We start from the raw sequence: 20,079 nt of genomic DNA on the forward strand, positions 1-20,079 counted from the left end.
CTGTGTATCTGTGGTCCAAGACATTGAACTACAGTGGTACACAATACTGTGTATCTGTGGTCCAAGACATTAAACTACTGTAATACCTGAAGATTGTTTTTTTTTTTTCTTCAACAAGCTGGCAGTCTCCCTCTGAGGTAAGGTAGCCCCCAAAAAAAAGGAACACTTTCACCATTGTTTTCCAGAGAGGTGCTGACACTACAATTCAAAACTGCAAATATCCCCACCCCTCCTGCACAGTTCAGACACTATACTTACCACCTCCAGGACTCAAGCCTGGCTAACCTGTTTCCCTGAATCCCTTCATAAATGTTGTCTTGCTCACACTCCAACAGCATGTCAAGACATATAAACCACTTGCCTCCACTCACTCCTATTTTAAAAACAAAGGTAGAAATTATAAAGACAAAATGGACCACTGTACAGTAGTCTACAGTTGCCTGATCATTGAAGTTGTTCCTTTGAAGCTGTACAAATATGAGTTATCTTTAACATAACAGAAGAGAGGCAGAAGGTGCCTAATGAATGTAACTACACAAAGGGAAGAGAGTGATATCTGGTATAGCTAACATAACGTAGCTATTACTGTGAGTTTTACAACTCGTTTACTGCAGGTTCAATCCCCACCTGTACCTTGATCTGATCCTCTCTTTAATGTTAATGTAAATAACTCAGTTAACCTTATTACTAATATATCTCCTTTATTGTGCAAGTAATAACTTATTACAAGGACCCCAGTGGAAATAATTCACTTTGAATCTGGACAAGGAAAATTTGCAATAGCGTACTTTTGTCGATTCTTTACCATTTCATAAGAAAAAAATAATTTTTTTTTTCTTTTTAAATTCTTGAACCCTGTGGATAAGTTTCAGATCTGGGATGTGGACCCTGAAAGGGTTAATTTTATGTAGTTATGATTTAATATTGCATCTTTACATTTGTTTACATTTCTCTTGACTGCTAATGGTGCCACGTATGATCTGTAAGTTTTGGGAGCTCAGCCATCACTGGTGGAGTGCAGACGTGATTTCTGAAGGCTTCTCAGTTGTTTGTTGGTGGTAATGGTCCTGTTTTAAGCTCTTTTTCACCGTATTTGTTTTCTTGTGTGCTTGTGTTTTTCATCGATTTCTTCTTATCAGGTGGTGTTGTTTGGCCCATTTCTGGAGAGTTCGACTGAGATGTCTTCCGCCTCTATAGGGGACTCTCCTCCCGCCCTTACTAAGTTGACAACTGTTTCTTCGCCTTCAGACCATGATATGGCTATTGTGCCCAATACTGGGATACATAAACAGGCCCTTGAGGTTGACAACAGAGCCAGGCCCCTGTCTGGCCCAAAACCTCTTGTCTAGACTGTGCTCCTTCTCCACCCCGAATTACAACAGATATGATGGTGGTTCTTGTGTGTCCCAAGAATGGCGGTGCACCCTCTATTAATCCACGAGAAGTCACTAATGCCATCAGTGGCTCTCCTTTTGGCAAGACCTGCGTAAATGGGGGTGTCCAGCAACTCGGTAGGGGTACTGCCCTAAGGCTCTGGCTCCACTGTAAGTCTTTTCTAACCAGAAATTTACCACTTAATGCCATTCATGTCCTGGGTAAGTGGAATGTTGTCTGCTGGGAAGTCCACTCCTCAATCCTTGCTGCTGGTTGTTACAGCAGAATTGGACCGATTTCCTTGTCCCTCTCAGATGAGGAGATCCATTCTGACTTGGTTTTAAGTAGGAAGGGGAGGGAGGATGACTTAGGTTTGGGTTTGCAAGAGATTTGGAGTCTCAACTCATCCTGCCTCATCTCATATGGTTCATGTATGTTTCTCAGGTGCTTTCCCAAAATTTGTGACTTTTGGCAATGTAAGGTTTCCTGTCCTTCCTTATACTTTTCCTCTACTTCGGTGTTGGAAATATTTCCTTTTTGGGCATGGAGAGCTGTCTTGCCATGGTAAGGTTAGATGTGCAAATTGTAGCGGGTTTCACCCAGTAGTTAAAGACGGCGTTGCCTGTACCTGCCCAGCCTCGTGCCAGTTTTGTAAAGGGACCCACAAGGTCACGTCCTGGTCTTGCCCGGCATATTGCCAGCCTCTTGATTTGGCAAACTCAGCCAGGACCCAGTCTCTCTCACTCGATGAATGTAACTCCAGCCTGCAGTCCGTGAAACCAATCACAGTCCGTCAGCCTTCATCTCCAGTGCCCCCCACTAAGGGCATCTCCCCAGCACCAGGACAGCCAGGGCACCTGTTCTTCGCAGCTGTGAGGGATAATGTCCGTTTCAAATCGGTTTGTGGAATTCTGTCTTCCTTCAGAGGATTCCCCACCTCGGGGTAGCATCACATCAGGGTGTTTTCAGACCCGGCTTCCATTGTGGAAGTTATTGCTCATGCTCCTTCTTGTTCACAACGCATATCCTCCCGTCAAGGTGGCACAGCTTCAAAATAGACTCGAAGTTCTGTATCCCACCCAGTTCAAGTGGATCTCTTGCCTGACCCAGAGCCTCACACCTCACAGAAATCACCCCCTCCCCCCTCCATTTCTCCTCAACCCCAGCCCCAGCCTGTCCCTGTTTCAAGACCCTTCACTACTGAAGGGTCTTTTTCACTCCTGCCTGCCTGGGCTTCTTTTCTTCATCCTGTCCTGTCCTTTTGGTGGAGGAAGTGCTGCACTCCTTCTTACAGGGTGCCTCTTGTGAATGCATGTCTCTTGTGGTTCTCCCTCGCCTCATCGGGCTTCTTAGTTCGTACACGTGATTCATTCTCGCTTCTTTGTTTTTCTTTGAAACGTTTGTTCCATATTGAGAAAGCTCCTGGACCTCCAGAAGTATCTGGCTGAGGTACAGCTACTAGTGGTGAGCCTCTCTGAGACATGGTTACGTCCTCGTCATTCTGTTCAGCTGTCTGGTTCACCTTGAAGGGGGTGGTGGTGACCTAGCTCTTCTTGTGTGTAGCCATTTCCAGAGTATAACCCTCTCCCTCGGAGCCTATGAGTGTGGGGTGTTAGAACCTCTAGCCATGTGAGTTGCCTTGGGCACTCAGTGGTGTACCTTCCTCCTGATTTGCAATCCAGGCAGGTGAATAACACAGAGTGAGTTTACCATTACTTTGGGGAACTCAGTGGTCTGGCACTTGTTACAGGGGACTTCAGTGTTAGGCACCATTTCTAGGAGCCATCCGTTTCCTAGGGATCGGTGAATTCCACAGGTAGGGCCTTGTCCCAAGCCCTCTCATTCTTGGGTGTGGGTATTTTTCCACAGCCTTTGTTTTTGTAGGCCCCTTCATGGGAAGTGATCATCTCCCAGTCACTGTATCCACCAGTTCCAGTGATGGCAATTTGTCCACTGTGGAAAACCACTTAGGCCGGTTGGACAAGCTATAGTTACACTCTGATTATAGCCTGCCTCAGGACTCTCTGCTGGACGATGCTGTCGCATCCCTTCAAGGGGCCATGTTAGAGGCAGGCTCTTGTTCATTCCATCTTTCTGGGAGCCTCTCCCATTCACACCCCTCGGGTTCCATGATGGAATGATGAGTGCCTCCAAGCAGTGAAGGCATGCATGGGCACAGTGGCAGTGCAGACCTTCATGGGCTCTGCAGTTGGCCTACCGAAGGGCTGATGCCTTTTGTCAGAGAACTCTCCTCCATGCAAAACGTGAATCATGGGCTTCTTTCTTTTCTTCTTTCTTTTTGCACCTCTGCTAGTCGGGCATGGGGTTTCTTACACTCTGTGTTGGGATCACGATTTGTAAGTTCTTTTTCCCTGTTGGGGGATGGTGCAACGCCACTTTTACCTCCTGATAAAGCTCAGTTGTATGCTAGTTTCTTGAAGCCTACATTTGCTCTTCCTCCCCCTCTACCTTCTAAGGTGATCAAATGGGATCCCCTGCCCCCTATAGTACCCAAGGTTGACTGCCAGGTGCTGGTGTCTCCCTTCAGCTCCCATGAACTACAGCAGGCACTCTCCCAGCTTTCTTCCTGCTCTTCTCCTGGGGAGGATAACATACCTGTTCATTCTTACTGCATTTACCCCCTCTTGTACAGATGCTATGCTGGAGGTTTTCAATGCCAGCTGGTCTGAAGGAGTTTTCCCCAGTATGTGGAAGCACTCTCTTCTGGTTCCGAGTCTAAAGCCAGGCAAAGATGATACCAAACCAGACTCTTGCCAGCCCATTGCCTTACTGCCCTGCTTGGGTAAAGTGTTGGAAAGACTGGTGGCCACCCGTCTCTCATGGTGGACTGAGGAACATGGCCTCTTGCCTGAAAACCAGAGTGGCTTCCACGAGGGTCAATCCATCCTCTACTCTTTGCTTCAATTTGTGAATACTTCGTTTGAAACTCGGGAGTTCCTTCTGGCTGTCTTTTTGGATCTGCGTGGAGCATTTGATTTAGCATCTCATTCGGCAATTCTTTTTAAGCTGGCCCGCATGGGGCTGGCAGGAGCCCCCCTCTGTTGGATGCGCATCTTTTTGCAAGGGAGGACCTTCCAGGTTGCACGATGTCCTCACCCCATCCTATGTACCGGGGAGTGAACCAGGGATCCGTCCTCAGTCCATTTTAAACAGCTATGGTTCACAGCAAACTCACTTATGCAAGTGAGGTGTATGGCTCGGCCTCTTCTTCCTCTCTTAGCTGCCTGGACATTCTCCAGAATTTGGCCATCTGCAGTATGCTGGGGGTGTTCTCCTCCACCATTGCAGCCTTGGAAGTGGAGTCTGGGATAATTCCCCTCTCACCAGTACAAACAGCGAGGGACTATTTATGACTCCATCGTGTGGCCTCTCTGCCTTGTACTTGCCCCTGCTGTCTCTCTCCACAGATGTGGGAGGCAAACTGTCCCCCCACATTTGGTTCAGCCTTCCTTTATAGCCAGGAACCAATATTCCCTGGGCTACCATTCATTCCATGTGCCAGTGATGGCTCCCTCCCCTCTCCACTCTCTGGCTTTCCCCTGGATGAACCTGACATGGTATATCCACCTTGATTAGCCTTACAGGAACAGGGAACCCCCTCAGATAGCTACATTTTTCTTTGAAGAGTTTCCTGCTGTTACGTATGGTTCTTCATTCTCCATCTACAGGGACAGCTGAGCACGAACTTCCCCCCCTTTCTGCGTCTTCTGCTGATCTTTCTCTGTGTTAAATCTGTCGGTTAGACCCCGTTCACTTGATCCTAGCAGGAGAGCTCTTCACCAAGCTTTGGTTTTTGTCCTTGCTCACCTTCCTCCTCAGCCTTTGGTTCTCTTCTCTGATTCCCAATCTTCCCTGGCACTTTTGTGCTCTTCTGTTCACAGTCCCTACGCGTCCTCATCTGACAGACGCAGTTTCTTCTAATGCATTTCTTGCAGAGTCCAGGTTGGAGCATCTCCCTTTATGGGGTACCTGCCCATGTTGGCATTCGGGGCAATGAAGCAACCTCATTTGCACACACAGTTCCTAGCATTATCCCTCTTGCACTGGGCTGCAGTGATTTCACAAGGACTGTTTGGAAGGAAATCTACCACTTATGGCAAGAGGACCTGGTACGCTCCCTCTCTTCTTTGGCACTGAGCTCTGTCCGATCGTTCAATGGCCCCTGCCTTGGGCTTGTCATCGCAGTCGCTCAGTGAATGTTGCACCAACTTGTCTCTGGGTTGGGCACTCATGGCTGGCAGCTCATCTGTACCGCCTTCAGATGACAGACTTTCCGTACTGCCCATGGTGTCCCTCACAGCCTGAGATAGTGGAACACCTACTGTGGTGCCCACATTGCCACTCTGCATGGACTATTCTCCATGCGGCCTTGTGCACATTTGGGGTGCAATCTTTAACTCTACCTCTCCTTAGTGGGAGGGGTTTGACTCTCCAGACCATCAGGAGATCTTGGCCTGTACCTGCACATTCTTGCTGGCTTCAGGGCACATTAGGGACATATAATACACAGTTATTAATCAAACATCCATCCACTCTGGTCAAGGTTCTGTTTCTGAGCTCTGGAAGGCAGGGCTTGATACGGCGTATGCTGTCAATGGCCCTATAAACCCCAACAACAACATTGTAAGTTTTTGTGTGCCTAAATTTTGATAAATTTTAACTTTTTATAATTGATTTTTGTATATTTTATGGTAGTAAATGATAACATAGACTAGTATCTACATATAATTTATGCATTCATTGCTTACCAAAGTTTTTCTTAATTTTCTTGATACTTCTAGGCTATGCGGTTTGTCTGCGAGTTTTTTCAAATTGTCGCACATCTCCAAACAAAATTCCAGTGTATTTATTGATAAAAATCCACATATAAGTGAACCCATGCAACTTAAACCCATGTTGTTTGGGGACCATCTGTAATCACGGATTATTTACTGTCACCCCTGTAACTCATAATAAACACTAATTAGTATTATTCATTCTCACCCTCTAACTCATCAATGACTAATTATTCACTGTCACCCTGTAACTCGTACTGTAATTTCAGAGTGGTGTGGATGGGAAGGAGAGATCACATGGTCTCGTGTGGTGTCTGTGCTGTCATTTCCTCTCACCAACCCTTCAGCTATGTTAAATCTGGCTGCACAGGTAGGTCCTCATTAAGAAACATTCTTCTTTCTTTAAACACACCGGCCGTATCCCACCGAGGCGGGGTGGCCCCAAAGGAAAAACAAGTTTCTCCTTTTACATTCAGTAATATATACAGGAGAAGGGGCTACTAGCCCCTTGCTCCCGGCATTTTAGTTTCCTCTTACAACATGTATGGCTTACGGAGGAAGAATTCTGTTCCACTTCCCCATGGAGATAAGAGGAAATAAACAAGAACAAGAACTAGAAAGAAAATAGAAGAAAACCCAGAGGGGTGTGTGTGTATATATATGCTTGTACATGTATGTGTAGTGTGACATAAATGTAAGTACAGTGGTCCCTCGTTTTTCGTAGTTAATCCGTTCCTGGAGTTGCTACTATTATCGAAATCTACGATTTTTGAATCAATTTTCCCCATAAGAAATAATGTAAATACAATTAATCCGTTCCTGACACCCAGAAGTATTAAAACAACAAATTTTTTTACATGAAATGTACATGTAGTACATAAACAATACAATGGGAAATGATGAATGAAACATTAACAGCATAACACTTACCTTTACTGGAGATTGTTCTTAGTGTATGGCAGACTGGAGGAGGAGAGAGATTGGATTGTTTACAGTTGGGAAGGGGAATCCCCTTCCAGTAACACCTCAGGTACCAATTGCTTTTCTGGGGTTGCTTCTCTTCTCTCTTTCTTAATGCCACTAGGACCAGCTTGAGAGTCACTGGAGTCCTGTCTCGCAAAATAACTGTGGAGAGAGCTCTGTTTCTGGCGTCTCTTTAACACTTCCCTAAACTGGCCTAAGACTTTGTCACTGTATATGTTGCCAACAACCTTGTCAGGGTGATGTTTCTCCATAAATCTTTCCATCTTACCCCACATAGCAAAAATCTCTTTAATTTCTGAAGAAGGCACCTTCTTCCATCTCTCTCCCTCCTCCTCTGCAGCAAGATTGTGAGCTGCGATCTGTTGCTGTTCCTGCAGCTCCTCCAAACTCACATCCAACCCCATGGAACTCCCCAGTGCCACAATTGATTTAACAACAGACATAGGCTCATCAGGGTCAGTCCCAAACCCTTCAAAATCCCTCTTGTCGACACAATCTGGCCACAATTTTCTCCAAGCAGAGTTCAAAGTCCTGGTAGTCGCTCCCTCCCAAGCCATACCTATAAGGGTTATGCAGTGGAGGATGCTGAAGTGTTCTCTCCAAAATTCTCTTAGGGTCAAGTGAGTGTCTGTGGTCACAGTCAAGCACCTTTGAAACATTACTTTGGTGTAGAGTTTTTTAAAGTTTGCAGTGACCTGCTGGTCCATGGGCTGGAGGAGAGGAGTGGTATTCGGGGGCAAGAACTTTACTGTGATGAACCCAAACTCCTCGAAAATTAGGTCATCCAAGTTTGGAGGATGAGCAGGTGCATTGTCCATTACTAGCAGGCACTTGAGATCCAATTTCTTTTCCAGGAGGTAATTCTTCACACTAGGGCCAAACACTTCATTGAACCACTCGACGAAAATTTTCCTCGTGACCCATGCCTTACTATTAGATTTCCAAAACACACACAATTTACTCTTCATAACATTGTTTTTCCTGAACACACTGGGATTTTCAGAATGGTACGCTAGTAATGGCTTCACTTTGAAATCCCCACTAGAACAGAACATGAGCGTCAGCCTGTCTTTCATAGGCTTGTGTCCTGGCATTGCCTTTTCCTCCTGTGTAATGTAGGTCCTCTTTGGCATTTTCTTCCAAAAAGAGGCCTGTTTTGTCACAGTTGAACACTTGTTCAGGTTTCAGTCCTTCAGCCTCTATGTACTCCTGGAATTCATGCACATATTTTTCAGCCGCCTTGTGGTCCGAACTGGCAGCCTCACCATGCCTTACCACACTGTGTATGCCAGTACGGTTCTTAAATCTCTCAAACCAACCTTTGCTGGCCTTAAATTCACTATTTGCAGGCAATTTCTTTACCAGATCGTTGTGCAACTGCCTAGCCTTTTCACAAATAATCGAAGTCATAAGAGTATCTCCTGCTAATTGTTTCTCGTTTATCCACACCAATAATAACATCTCAACATCTTCGAGTACTGGTGATCTCATTTTTGTCAGCATATTTACCCCCTTTGCAACAACAGCATCCTTGATTTCCTCTTTCTTGGCCACGATGGAACATATGGTTGTGTAGGGTTTCTTATACATCCTGGCCAGTTCGGCCACACTTGTGCCTCTTTCTTATTGTTCAATAATGTTTTTCTTAAATTCAATTGTATTTCTCACCTTCTTTACCACAGGCTTGGCACTAGGAGCTTTCTTTGGAGCAATGGTAGCTTATTTAGTACTTGCAAGCACTAAAATGAGTGGAATATTATGAAATATTTCGTAGGAGCACGTGAGGGGACCTTCGCTCACTGGTAAACAATGCCACACTGGCTGGGTAGGGAGGCCGCCCGGCTCACACCGTGAGTACGCGTCCTGGACGACATACTATTCGCGAGCCCATGTTTATACGAAAATATCCCTATGATTTCCGAGAACTACGATTATTGAGGGACCACTGTAGAAGTAGCAAGACGTACCTGAAACCTTGCATGTTTATGAGACAGAAAAAAGACACCAGCAATCCTACCATCATGTAAAACAATTACAGGTTTCCATGTTACACTCACTTGGCAGGACAGTTGCTGTCTACCAACCTATTATAATACTTTTTTTTTATTAACACACCGGCCGATTCCCACCAAGGCAGGGCGGCCTGAAAAAGAAAAACTTTCACCATCATTCACTCCATCACTGTCTTGCCAGAAGGGTGCTTTACACTACAGTTTTTAAAATGCAACATTAACACCCCTCCTTCAGAGTGCAGGCGCTGCACCTCCCACCTCCAGGACTCAAGTCCGGCCTGCCAGTTTCCCTGAATCCCTTCATAAATGTTACTTTGCTCACACAAGTCCAAGCCCCTCACACACAAAACCTCCTTTACCCCCTCCCTCCAACCTTTCCTAGGCCGACCCCTACCCTGCCTTCCTTCCACTACAGACTGATACACTCTTGAAGTCATTCTGTTTCGCTCCATTCTCTCTACATGTCCGAACCACCTCAACAACCCTTCCTCAGCCCTCTGGACAACAGTTTTGGTAATCCCGCACCTCCTAACTTCCAAACTACGAATTCTCTGCATTATATTCACACCACACATTCCCCTCAGACATGACATCTCCACTGCCTCCAGCCTTCTCCTCGCTGCAACATTCATCACCCATGCTTCACACCCATATAAGAGCGTTGGTAAAACTATACTCTCATACATTTCCCTCTTTGCCTCCAAGGACAAAGTTCTTTGTCTCCACAGATTCCTAAGTGCACCACTCACCCTTTTCCCCTCATCAATTCTATGATTCACCTCATCTTTCATAGACCTATCTGCTGACACGTCCACTCCCAAATATCTGAATACATTCACCTCCTCCATACTCTCTCCCTCCAATCTGATATCCAATCTTTCATCACCTAATCTTTTTGTTATCCTCATAACCTTACTCTTTCCTGTATTCACTTTTAATTTTCTTCTTTTGCACACCCTACCAAATTCATCCACCAATCTCTGCAACTTCTCTTCAGAATCTCCCAAGAGCACAGTATCATCAGCAAAGAGCAACTGTGACAACTCCCACTTTATGTGTGATTCTTTATCTTTTAAGTCCACGCCTATTGCCAAGACCCTCGCATTTACTTCTCTTACAACCCCATCTATAAATATATTAAACAACCACGGTGACATCACACATCCTTGTCTAAGGCCTACTTTTACTGGGAAATAATGTCCCTCTTTCCTACATACTCTAACTTGAGCCTCACTATCCTCGTAAAAACTCTTCACTGCTTTCAGTAACCTACCTCCTACACCATACACCTGCAACATTGCCCCCCTATCCACCCTGTCATACACCTTTTCCAAATCCATAAATGCCACAAAAACCTCTTTAGCCTTATCTAAATACTGTTCACTTATATGTTTCAGTGTAAACACCTGGTCCACTCACCCCCTACCTTTCCTAAAGCCTCCTTGTTCATCTGCTATCCTATTCTCCGTCTTACTCTTAATTCTTTCAATAATAACTCTACCATACACTTTACCATGTATTATAATACTATGCTCAATAATAGCCCACAAGGAGACAGAAACACAGAACATTGATTGATCCGTATGTTTCGACCCCTTCTGGGATCCTCTTGAGCCTCATAAATTTCTGTCTCTTTGTGGATTATTATAGAACACTGACAAGTGTTCATTACAGTAATATTTTAAAATCAATCTATTTATAAACTTTAAAGAAAATGTACACAGTGTACCCCTGGTTATTGGCGGGTTTTTCAGCGCCCGGTTATCGGCCATTTTGGACGTGTCCATCCACTAGCTGGGGCAGCTTGCGCTTTAGTTTGGCTGTCTCTCTCAGTGGCTGAGGAAGCTTTTGCTCATACATCCAAACCTTTCGCTTGTTTACCATTGCTTTTAGTGGTTTTTCTTGCAGTGCAACTGTGAAATAAGTAAAGATGGCCCCAAAGAAAGTTCCTGTGGTAAAGAAAATGAGAAACACCATGGAATTTAGGCATGAAGTGATAGAAAAGTTTGAGAGTTGTATGAAGGTGGTGGAACTTGCCAGGATGTACAGCAAGAATAAATCAACAATTATATCCATCCTGGCAAAGAAAGAACAAATCGAAGATGCTAATGTTGCAAAAGGAGTAACTTTTCTAACTAAACAAAGGACACCAATAATGGAAGAGATGGAAAAGTTATTATTATTTTAGATTAAGGAAAAAGAATTAGTGGGAGACAGTGTTGTGGAGTCTACTATTTGTGAGAAGGCAAAGCAGTTGCATGAGGATCTTGCAAAGAAAATGCCTGGAACAAGTGCTGTAGTTTGTGAATTTAGGGCCAGCAAAGGATGGTTTGATAGATTTAAGAAGCGTAGTGGCATACACGGTGTTGTAAGGCATGGTGAGGCTGCAACTTCTGACAAATGTGCAGCTGAAAAGTATGTTCACGAATTCTAGGACTATGTAAAGGCTGAAGGATTCGAACCCAAACAAGTGTTCAGTTGTGACGAAACAGGCGTGTTTTGGAAGAAAATGCCAAACAGGACGTACATTACCCAGGAGGAAAAGTCACTGCCAGGACAGGCTTACTCTTTTGTTGTGTGGTAATGCTAGTGGGGATTTCAAAGTGAAGCCTTTACTCGTGTATCACTCAGAAAATCCCAGAATGTTAAAGAAAAACAGAGTCATGAAGAATAGATTGTGTGTGATGTGGAAAGCTAATCATAAGGCATGGGTCACAAGGAAAATTTTCAATGAGTGGGTTAATGATGTGTTTGACTCAAGTGTGAAAATATACCTCCTGGAAAAGAAATTGTCACTCAAGTGCCTCCTGGTACTGGACAGTGCTCCTGCACAACCAAGTGAAGTTCTTGCCTCCTAACACCACTCCTATCCTCCAGCCCATGGACCAGCAGGTCATTTCTAACTTCCAAAAACTCTACAGAAAAGCAGTTTCAAAAGTGCTTTGAAGTGACCTCGGACACTCAGTTGACTCTAAGACAGTTCTGGAGGAATCACTTCACTATCCTTCATTACATAAGCCTTATAGGTAAGGCTTGGGAGGGAGTGACTTCCAGGACTTTGAACTCTGTTTGGAGAAAACTGTGGCGAGATTGTGACCAAGAGAGGGATTTTGAAGCTGACCCTGTGGAGTCTATTGTGGCACTGGCGTTGGAGGTGAGTGGCGGACCACAGGGAAGAGCTGCAAGAACTTCATCTTGAACAGCAACAGCAGCTGAGGAACTTGGTTCAGAGAGATTGAAGGAGGTGCCTTCTTCAGAGATTAAAGAGGTGTGTGCAAGCTTTTGTAGAGAAACACCACCCTGACAAAGCTGAAACAAGCCATATTTGCAACATGTTTAGTGACAAAACCCTGTCCCACTTCAGGGATATCTTAGAGATGCCAGAAACAGAGCACTCAGAACAGTTATTTTGTGAGACAGGGGTCCAGTGACTCAAGCTGGTCCTAGTGGCAATAAAAGACAGAGAAGGCTTTGCTACCTAAAGTCTTTATGGAGGGGGATTTCTCTTCCAAACACTAACTCCTCTCTCTTTCCTCCTCCCTATCTTCCAGAAGCCAGCCTTTAACAATTATGTAATACTTACATAATTGTTAAAAAATGTATTTCCATTAATTCTTATGGGAAATATTAGTTGGGTTATCGGCTGACCTTCTGGAACGAATTATGGCTGATAAGTGGGGGTCCACTGTACATAAATATAGTGTATACAGTACTGTAATAAGCAAACCTGAATTCTGAGGAAATGCGGCTAGTATGTTTTTGTTAGGTTGTTGATGCATATTTTAAATTTAAAAAAAGTGTCATTTTTGTATGTTCTTCAGGAAGGTCATTTGCTCGTAGTGTATGCCCACACATGCTGGAAGAGACGACAGAATCTTGGGTGTGGAGACAATCTCTTACTTCTGACTTTTTTTTGTGAAATGTTCGAAAGTTTAACACTCAAGTGAGTATTTCTTTCATTTAACTAGTTTGCAGTATTTGATTTGATGATAATTTCTTCATTGATATTAAAGAATGGCTCATAACTTACAAATGATCCAAGTTACACACACAACTGTTTTCTATACAAACAATTGTAGAAAGAAGGCAAATGACTGTTGACATCTAGAGGAAAATAAACACAGCTGTATGTACTGTACTTAGGAAACTTTTATTGAAGATGTTTTAATCCTGGGACCTTAATTACTTCAAACATGAGATAATAGGTATATTTAAACACCATAGGCACCACAAATGCAAGTTTTTACAGACGAATCGTCTGTAAAGACTTGCATTTGTGATCACAGTGGTGCCTAGTCAGCTGACCCAGTGGTTAATGTGTCGGTCTGGAGTTTTATGACTCTCTGATTGCGGATTCTATCCCCGCCTGTGGTATGGTTTGTTTTTTTCTGCATTCTAATTTGATTATCACAATTGAAGCAATATTTTTTCCATTGAAATTAGCAACTAAATGCAAGATTGAGGGTTGCCTCGACTTGAGAGCGTCACATAAAAATATTCACAGGAAAGAGTAACAAATAAAAGCAGAGGAATGAATGAAAAAAGAAATAAAAAATTAAATATCAGAATTTACTAAATTCTTGGAAATACAATATACAGTGGACCCCCGGTTAACGATATTTTTTCATTCCAGAAGTATGTTCAGGTGCCAGTACTGACCGAATTTGTTCCCATAAGGAATATTGTGAAGTAGATTAGTCCATTTTAGACCCCCAAACATACACGTACAAACGCACTTACATAATTGGTCGCATTGGGAGGTGATCGTTAAGCGGGGGTCCACTGTATAAGGGCATAAATACAAAATTTATTTCATTTCTGTAGTCTACAGGTTATGTAGTTTACACACAATAAAATACTGTTGGTCACAAAAGAAAGCCACTAGAATGTAGTGCATTTTGGGCAGGCTAATCATGATTTATATGTTTTCATTGTAGTGTATAGTGTTACAGATAATGTGTCTACAGTATTATTATGTTGCCCATCTACATTTAATTTTTTTCTGTACATATCAGTGCTGAAATGGAAATTGGACTTGTTCTTCTGATAAGTGAAATCTTGAAGATAATAACTGACTCTGTGCATGAGAAAGGAATTGTAGAGTCTCTGTGGCAGCATTCACAAGTTCTCACCTCACAACTAGCAATTTGGGCTGAGGATCGAGCAACCACAGGTATTTTGGCAGCCATAGGAATGGGCCGTCAGTCACCACTATCTGTTGGAGTTCGACTGCTGTGCCGCACTCTTGGGACATTTTTAAAATTACAAATGCCTAGAGAAGGGGTATTCCGCACACACCCTCTACACACACACAGGTGTGTATGTAGTGCTTGACCTTGTATTTCTAATTTGTTGAATGCAATTAAGAAGCTTAAAGATAACTTCTTAAAATAATTAATTGTTTGCCTTGGGAGTGAGCATAAGACATTTGGCTATTTCAGGTCACCCTACCTCAGTGGGAAGTGGCCATTGTGTTAAAATAAAATATGGTTAGTTGAGATCTTAACGTATGGACTAAGGGTTTTCTTGGCATGTGAAAAGAATTGATTCAGGTGAAATTTATTATTGGGATGAACCCTGAGATAATGCATGAATCTGTCAAGTTGTCTGCCATAAAACAAGCTTAATTTTCCATGCTACATGATGTCTTTTGGAATTAAAGGAATATATGTTTCACAATCATAAATATTAAAGAACTGATATACAGTTCTTTAGAAAACTGCAGTCATCAGAGTCTGTGCACTTTATTTACATCATAAATACCAGTAATTTGTTCAATAATGATATACAATTTTTATCACATAACAGTGGTGCAGTTGTTTGTTTACATGCATGTAGCTCCAACAGCCAGATTGATCAGGCCTGTTCCCAGGACCCTGCAACCATGTATAGATGTTTTTAAATTTCCCTAGTGATAGCGGTGGCAGCCAAAGTAGCACTGGAAGTGACACTTGTACTCTAGAACAGTTACGAAGTCTCCGCAACAATACATCATATACTGGACTCTCTCACCCTCTCACACAAGCCATACAGGTACCTTTGTTACTTCTTGTGTTTTCTTTGAGTATCTGTACCCTGCTTATGTTTAGTTTACATAACTTTAATGTCCTTAAATATAAGCAAATAATAAGTATTGCTGTTATAGTCTTAGGCTTGCCCTAAATGCTCTGCATAACCATGGGCTTTCTGCACGCACAACCAAATGTTACCCATCTTTTGTACAAACACTGTATCATTTGGAAATAAATCTTTGACTTGTATTAAATAAGATATAACCATCGTGTGCAGTGGAAGCCTGTTAAATACCTCACACTGGCAAGATTATTCTTTTCTGTGTCATGAGTGATGGTGAATGCATTTTCTGCTTTCGTTTATATTACCTTACTAAGAATTATTGGAAGTTTGGAGGGATATGTTGTATATCTTTATATGTGTATGCTTCTAAACTGTTGTATTCTGAGCACCTCTGCAAAAACAGTGATAATGTGGTGAAAGTATTTTCTTTTTGGGGTCACCCTGTCTCGGTGGGAGACGGCCGACTTGTTGAAAAAAAAAAAACTAAGAATTATTGCTATATTCATGGAAAAGTGGTAAATATACATCATAAAGCACCTGGGGTATGGCAGTTATCAGGTTTGATCTAAAGTAGGTGAGGATAGGTCCAATTCCTTGTGGCAAATCATTCACCAGCATCAAGAGATCCCGGGTGGAAAATGGCAAATGTTATAAAGAAAACGGTAAGATAATCTTAAACTAATACTTAGATTAATATACAAATTGTCCTCATTCCTGTATTTCTTTTCCAATTTAGGAGGCCTGGTCTGAGACATGGACATTGATCCCCAGAATCATTATCAAATGTATACTGGGTTTCTTAAAAAAAAAAAAAAAAAAAATTATGTCGATGGCCATCTCCCACAAAGGTATAGTAACCCACAAAAAGGAAACACTTTCATCCTTGTCCATTCACTCACCGTCATGCCAGAAGAGTGCTAACATGACAATTCAGATAACCCCGTGAGAGTTGAGACACACTTCCACCTCCAGGACTCAAGTCAGGCTAACCAGTTTCCCTTCATAAATGTAACTAGTTCACACTCCAACAGCATGTTCTTTGAAAACCACTTATTTAACTTGCTCATATCCTTTACCCCCCCTACTACTGTTCTTGGGATGAGCCCTACCCTTCTCCAGATTTCTACACCCTCACTGTCATCCTATCCCCTTTACTCTTGAACAACCCATCTTCAGCTCTCAGCCCTTTTAAATTTTACTCTGATTATTTTTTTTTTCAACAAACCAGCTGTATCCCACTGAGGCAGGGTGACCTAAAAAGAAAAACGAAAGCTTCTCTTTAAATTTGATAACTTTTACAGGAGAAGGGGTTACTAGCCCCCTTGCTCCTGGGATTTTAGGCACCTCTTACAACACCCATGGCTTATGAAGGAAGAATTCTTTTCCCCTTCCCCATGGAGATAAGAGGAAATAAACAAGAAATAGTAGAAAACCCAGAGGGGTGTGTGTATATGTATATGCTTGTACAGTGTGACCTAAGTGTAAGCAGATGCACTTGAAACCTTGCATGTTTATGAGACAAGAATTGCTGGTATCTTTTTTCTGTCATGTAAAACAATTACAGGTTTCCATTTTACACTCATAAGAATGGTAGAACCTCCTCGGGTGGTTGCTGTCTACCAGCTTAGTACTTAAGACTCTGAATTATTTACACCATTGTTCTGAAGCATATTGCCATTGCTTTAGCCTCCTTAATGCAGCTATCACTTCTATACATGTGTTGGTATCACTGTTTTGTGGTACACACTCTTGTTTTTGCCTTCATGGGTAAACTTTTGTTTCCACAGATGCTTCAACATTTACATAATTTGTTTCTTGATCTGTGGGTCACCGTATCTTCAAAAATCCATTTGCTGACATGTCTACTCCAAAAAAATTAATAATTCCACTTACTCAAATCTAATATTCAGTCATTACATGTCCCAAATTCATTCAACAACATTTGCAGAATGTATTCTTCTTTCAACGTACCAGCCGTATCCCACTGAGGTGGCCCAAAAGAAAAAACTGAAGTTTCTCCTTTTAAATTTAGTAATATATACAGGAGAAGGGGTTACTAGCCCCTTGCTCCCGGCATTTTAGTCGCCTCTTACGACACGCATGGCTTACAGAGGAAGAATTCTGTTCCACTTCCCCATGGAGATAAGAGGAAATAAACAAGAACAAGAATTAGAAAGAAAACCCAGAGGGGTGTGTACATGTATGTGTAGTGTGACCTAAGTGTAAGTAGCAAGACTTACCTGTAATCTTGCATATTTATGAGACAGACAAAAGACACCAGCAATCCTACCATCATGTAAAACGATTACAGGCTTTCGTTTTACACTCACTTGGCAGGACGGTAGTACCTCCCTGGGCGGTTGCTGTCTACCAACCTACTACCTACTTGCAGAATGTATCTCCCATTTATAAGATCCAATCCCTCTTCCCAGCATCCTATCATTCAGACCTTTTTTTTTTTTTTTTTACAAACCCCTATCTATGGTGACATACATCCCTAATTTTACTATGAATTAATCCTCCCCCCTCACTGTCAGCATAAATATTTTTTAATAATCTTCCACACTAGTGATGGGATGAAAGCTTATATCAAAACCTTGACACACCTCTGTTCCAACATCTACCTCATTATTCCCCTTACCCTCTATCATATGCCTTTTCTAAACTCATAAATATAAAAAATTGTTTTTTACTCTTTTCTAATTGTAGTTTACCTGGTACATTGACACTTCTGTAGAATTTTTGTCCCCTTCTCCTTCATACGTGCTCTCGGCACCTTCCTTTCATATGTATTTTAAATAAATACACTAATAATATATCCCCAACCATTATTCTTTCAGCCTTAAATACCTTCCTAGCATGACACCACTAATATTATGTATTGTATATTTCACAGTTTGTAGAGGAGCCAGCCCATTGTTTGCCAGATATTCACACACTGATGGGTAGGCTTGTGGCCGACCTGCTGCCTGATCCTGCCTTGCACCATCTCACTATTCCCCTGTATGCTGCTGCTGTACCATCTGCACCACCTCAACAAAATTGTCAAGACCACATAAAAGAATCTGATACTAGTACTTTGGCTTCCCCTTCTTAGTAGTATAAAACTGTTTCAGTGAATATAATATAACCATGGAGAGGCAGTAAACCAAAAAGGATCATATAATATGTGAGAAATGGGTTATGTTTAGGTTTGATTTTATTGTGTAATCTATAATTAAGCTTGTAAATAAAATTGTATTAATATATATATTTATCAGGGAATTTTCAAACCTAATTATTTAAAGTTTGTACTAATTACAAACTTGCCTTTTTATATCAGGTACAAAAATGTCTGTGATAGGCACAATAATTTTCTCTTTTAATAATGAAATCATTTATCCTAATAATAGAACAGAAAAATTGAAAGTTATATTATTTACCAGTGCCATAGTAGATGGTAAAAAAAAAATTTCATTCATAATAACTTTTGATTTTAAGAAAATTAATAGCCCTTATGGCTTAGCGCTTCTTTTTGAGATTATAATAATTAAGAAAATTAAAATCTTCTTATGTTGAACACTTATTATATCATCATAATAAAATTTTATATTTTTTATTGATGCCAAACTAAAAAATAATCTCTTATCATGTTGGGGGACCTTCTGTATAATAATAATATTCATAATATAGAAAATTCTGACCATGTTTATATCATTATTATACATAAATGATAATTTTTTTTAGTTTCGAATCTACTGTGGCATTGACAAAGAATAATATAATAGCAAAATTGAAAGTTATTAGGATAAATTAAGTCCTCAACATGTTTTGAATTTTCTTTATTTTGAATTAGTTGAAGAATTACTGTAGCCACAAACTTATTAGATAGATAAATTTAACACTAATGAAATTTTGTTTTGGTGAGCAGAACATATCCAAATAGTTTTCTATGCTAGACATTAAAATAATTTATTGACAAACATACTTCATAATAGTTCCATATTTGCACAATTTTTTGGTATGAGCCAACAAATGGGAAAAAAAAAAAAAAAAACTTATTGTTAATATTTTATTTACAAGAGCCTCTATTATAAGATATGTAGCAAAAGTATATGTTATTTCTTGACATTTTCCAGTTTTTTTTTGGTTGTAATATATACCTTTGATCGTCTACTTGCAGAGCCCAGTCATGGGCCAAGCTCATCTAGATCTGTAAAATAAAAAAAAACATTATAAACTCATGTTCTGACTTCTCATAGCACTATCACTGTTTCACCAATAATGATTTAGCACTTGTTAATAATTAACCCTTAAACTATCCAAAGCTAGATATACGTTTGCTCATGTAGCGCTCCAAAAAAAAAAAGTAGACACGTTTGGAGTGTTATACGAGCAAACTTGGATCTACGTCTGGACAGTTTAAGGGTTAAGTTATTACTATAATCTTGCCTAAATGATGAGAGCACTGTGCACTAAAAAAAATTTTTTATTTTTTTTGGTGTGTGTATATAGTGTTACAGGAAATGGATGCCATGGGCATAAGACAAATTATAATTCCTTTATGAATACTGCACTCTAATGTGAATAAAGATGTCTTCAATTTTTTCAAGGTATCATTATTTCTAGGAATCCCTCACTCTGCAGCACCTATATCTGTCGTGGAAAGTACTGAGCTATGTAAGACAATTCAAACATGATCCCTCTGACAAAATTACTATCACAGGCTGGGGAGATGCAATACATTCCCAAGAATATAACATTCTTCAACCTGGATTTCCTAGCTCCAAAATTAACACTGGTGCTATATGCCTATACTCCTTTTCCTTGCATCAAGTCTGCCTTCCATTTCCCCAGGT

General features: G+C 41.4%; 1 protein-coding gene across 3 annotated transcripts in view; it reads left to right on the plus strand.

The window, feature by feature from the left end:
* LOC128704849 (ectopic P-granules autophagy protein 5) overlaps positions 1 to 19,827 on the plus strand; it is a gene marked incomplete at its 5' end in the record, with an annotated part of 208,361 nt that extends 188,534 nt beyond the window's left edge. For all 3 annotated transcript variants that reach the window (XM_053799996.2, XM_053799997.2, XM_053799998.2), the window contains 5 exon segments: positions 6,440 to 6,540; positions 12,988 to 13,109; positions 14,182 to 14,481; positions 15,079 to 15,199; positions 18,138 to 19,827. In XM_053799996.2, the coding sequence (XP_053655971.2) occupies positions 6,440 to 6,540; positions 12,988 to 13,109; positions 14,182 to 14,481; positions 15,079 to 15,199; positions 18,138 to 18,338 (845 nt within the window).
* Positions 19,828 to 20,079: the final 252 nt, after the last annotated feature.

This window comes from Cherax quadricarinatus, chromosome 91 (assembly GCF_038502225.1).
Source record: "Cherax quadricarinatus isolate ZL_2023a chromosome 91, ASM3850222v1, whole genome shotgun sequence".
In the NCBI taxonomy this organism is placed as follows: Eukaryota; Metazoa; Arthropoda; class Malacostraca; order Decapoda; family Parastacidae; genus Cherax; species Cherax quadricarinatus.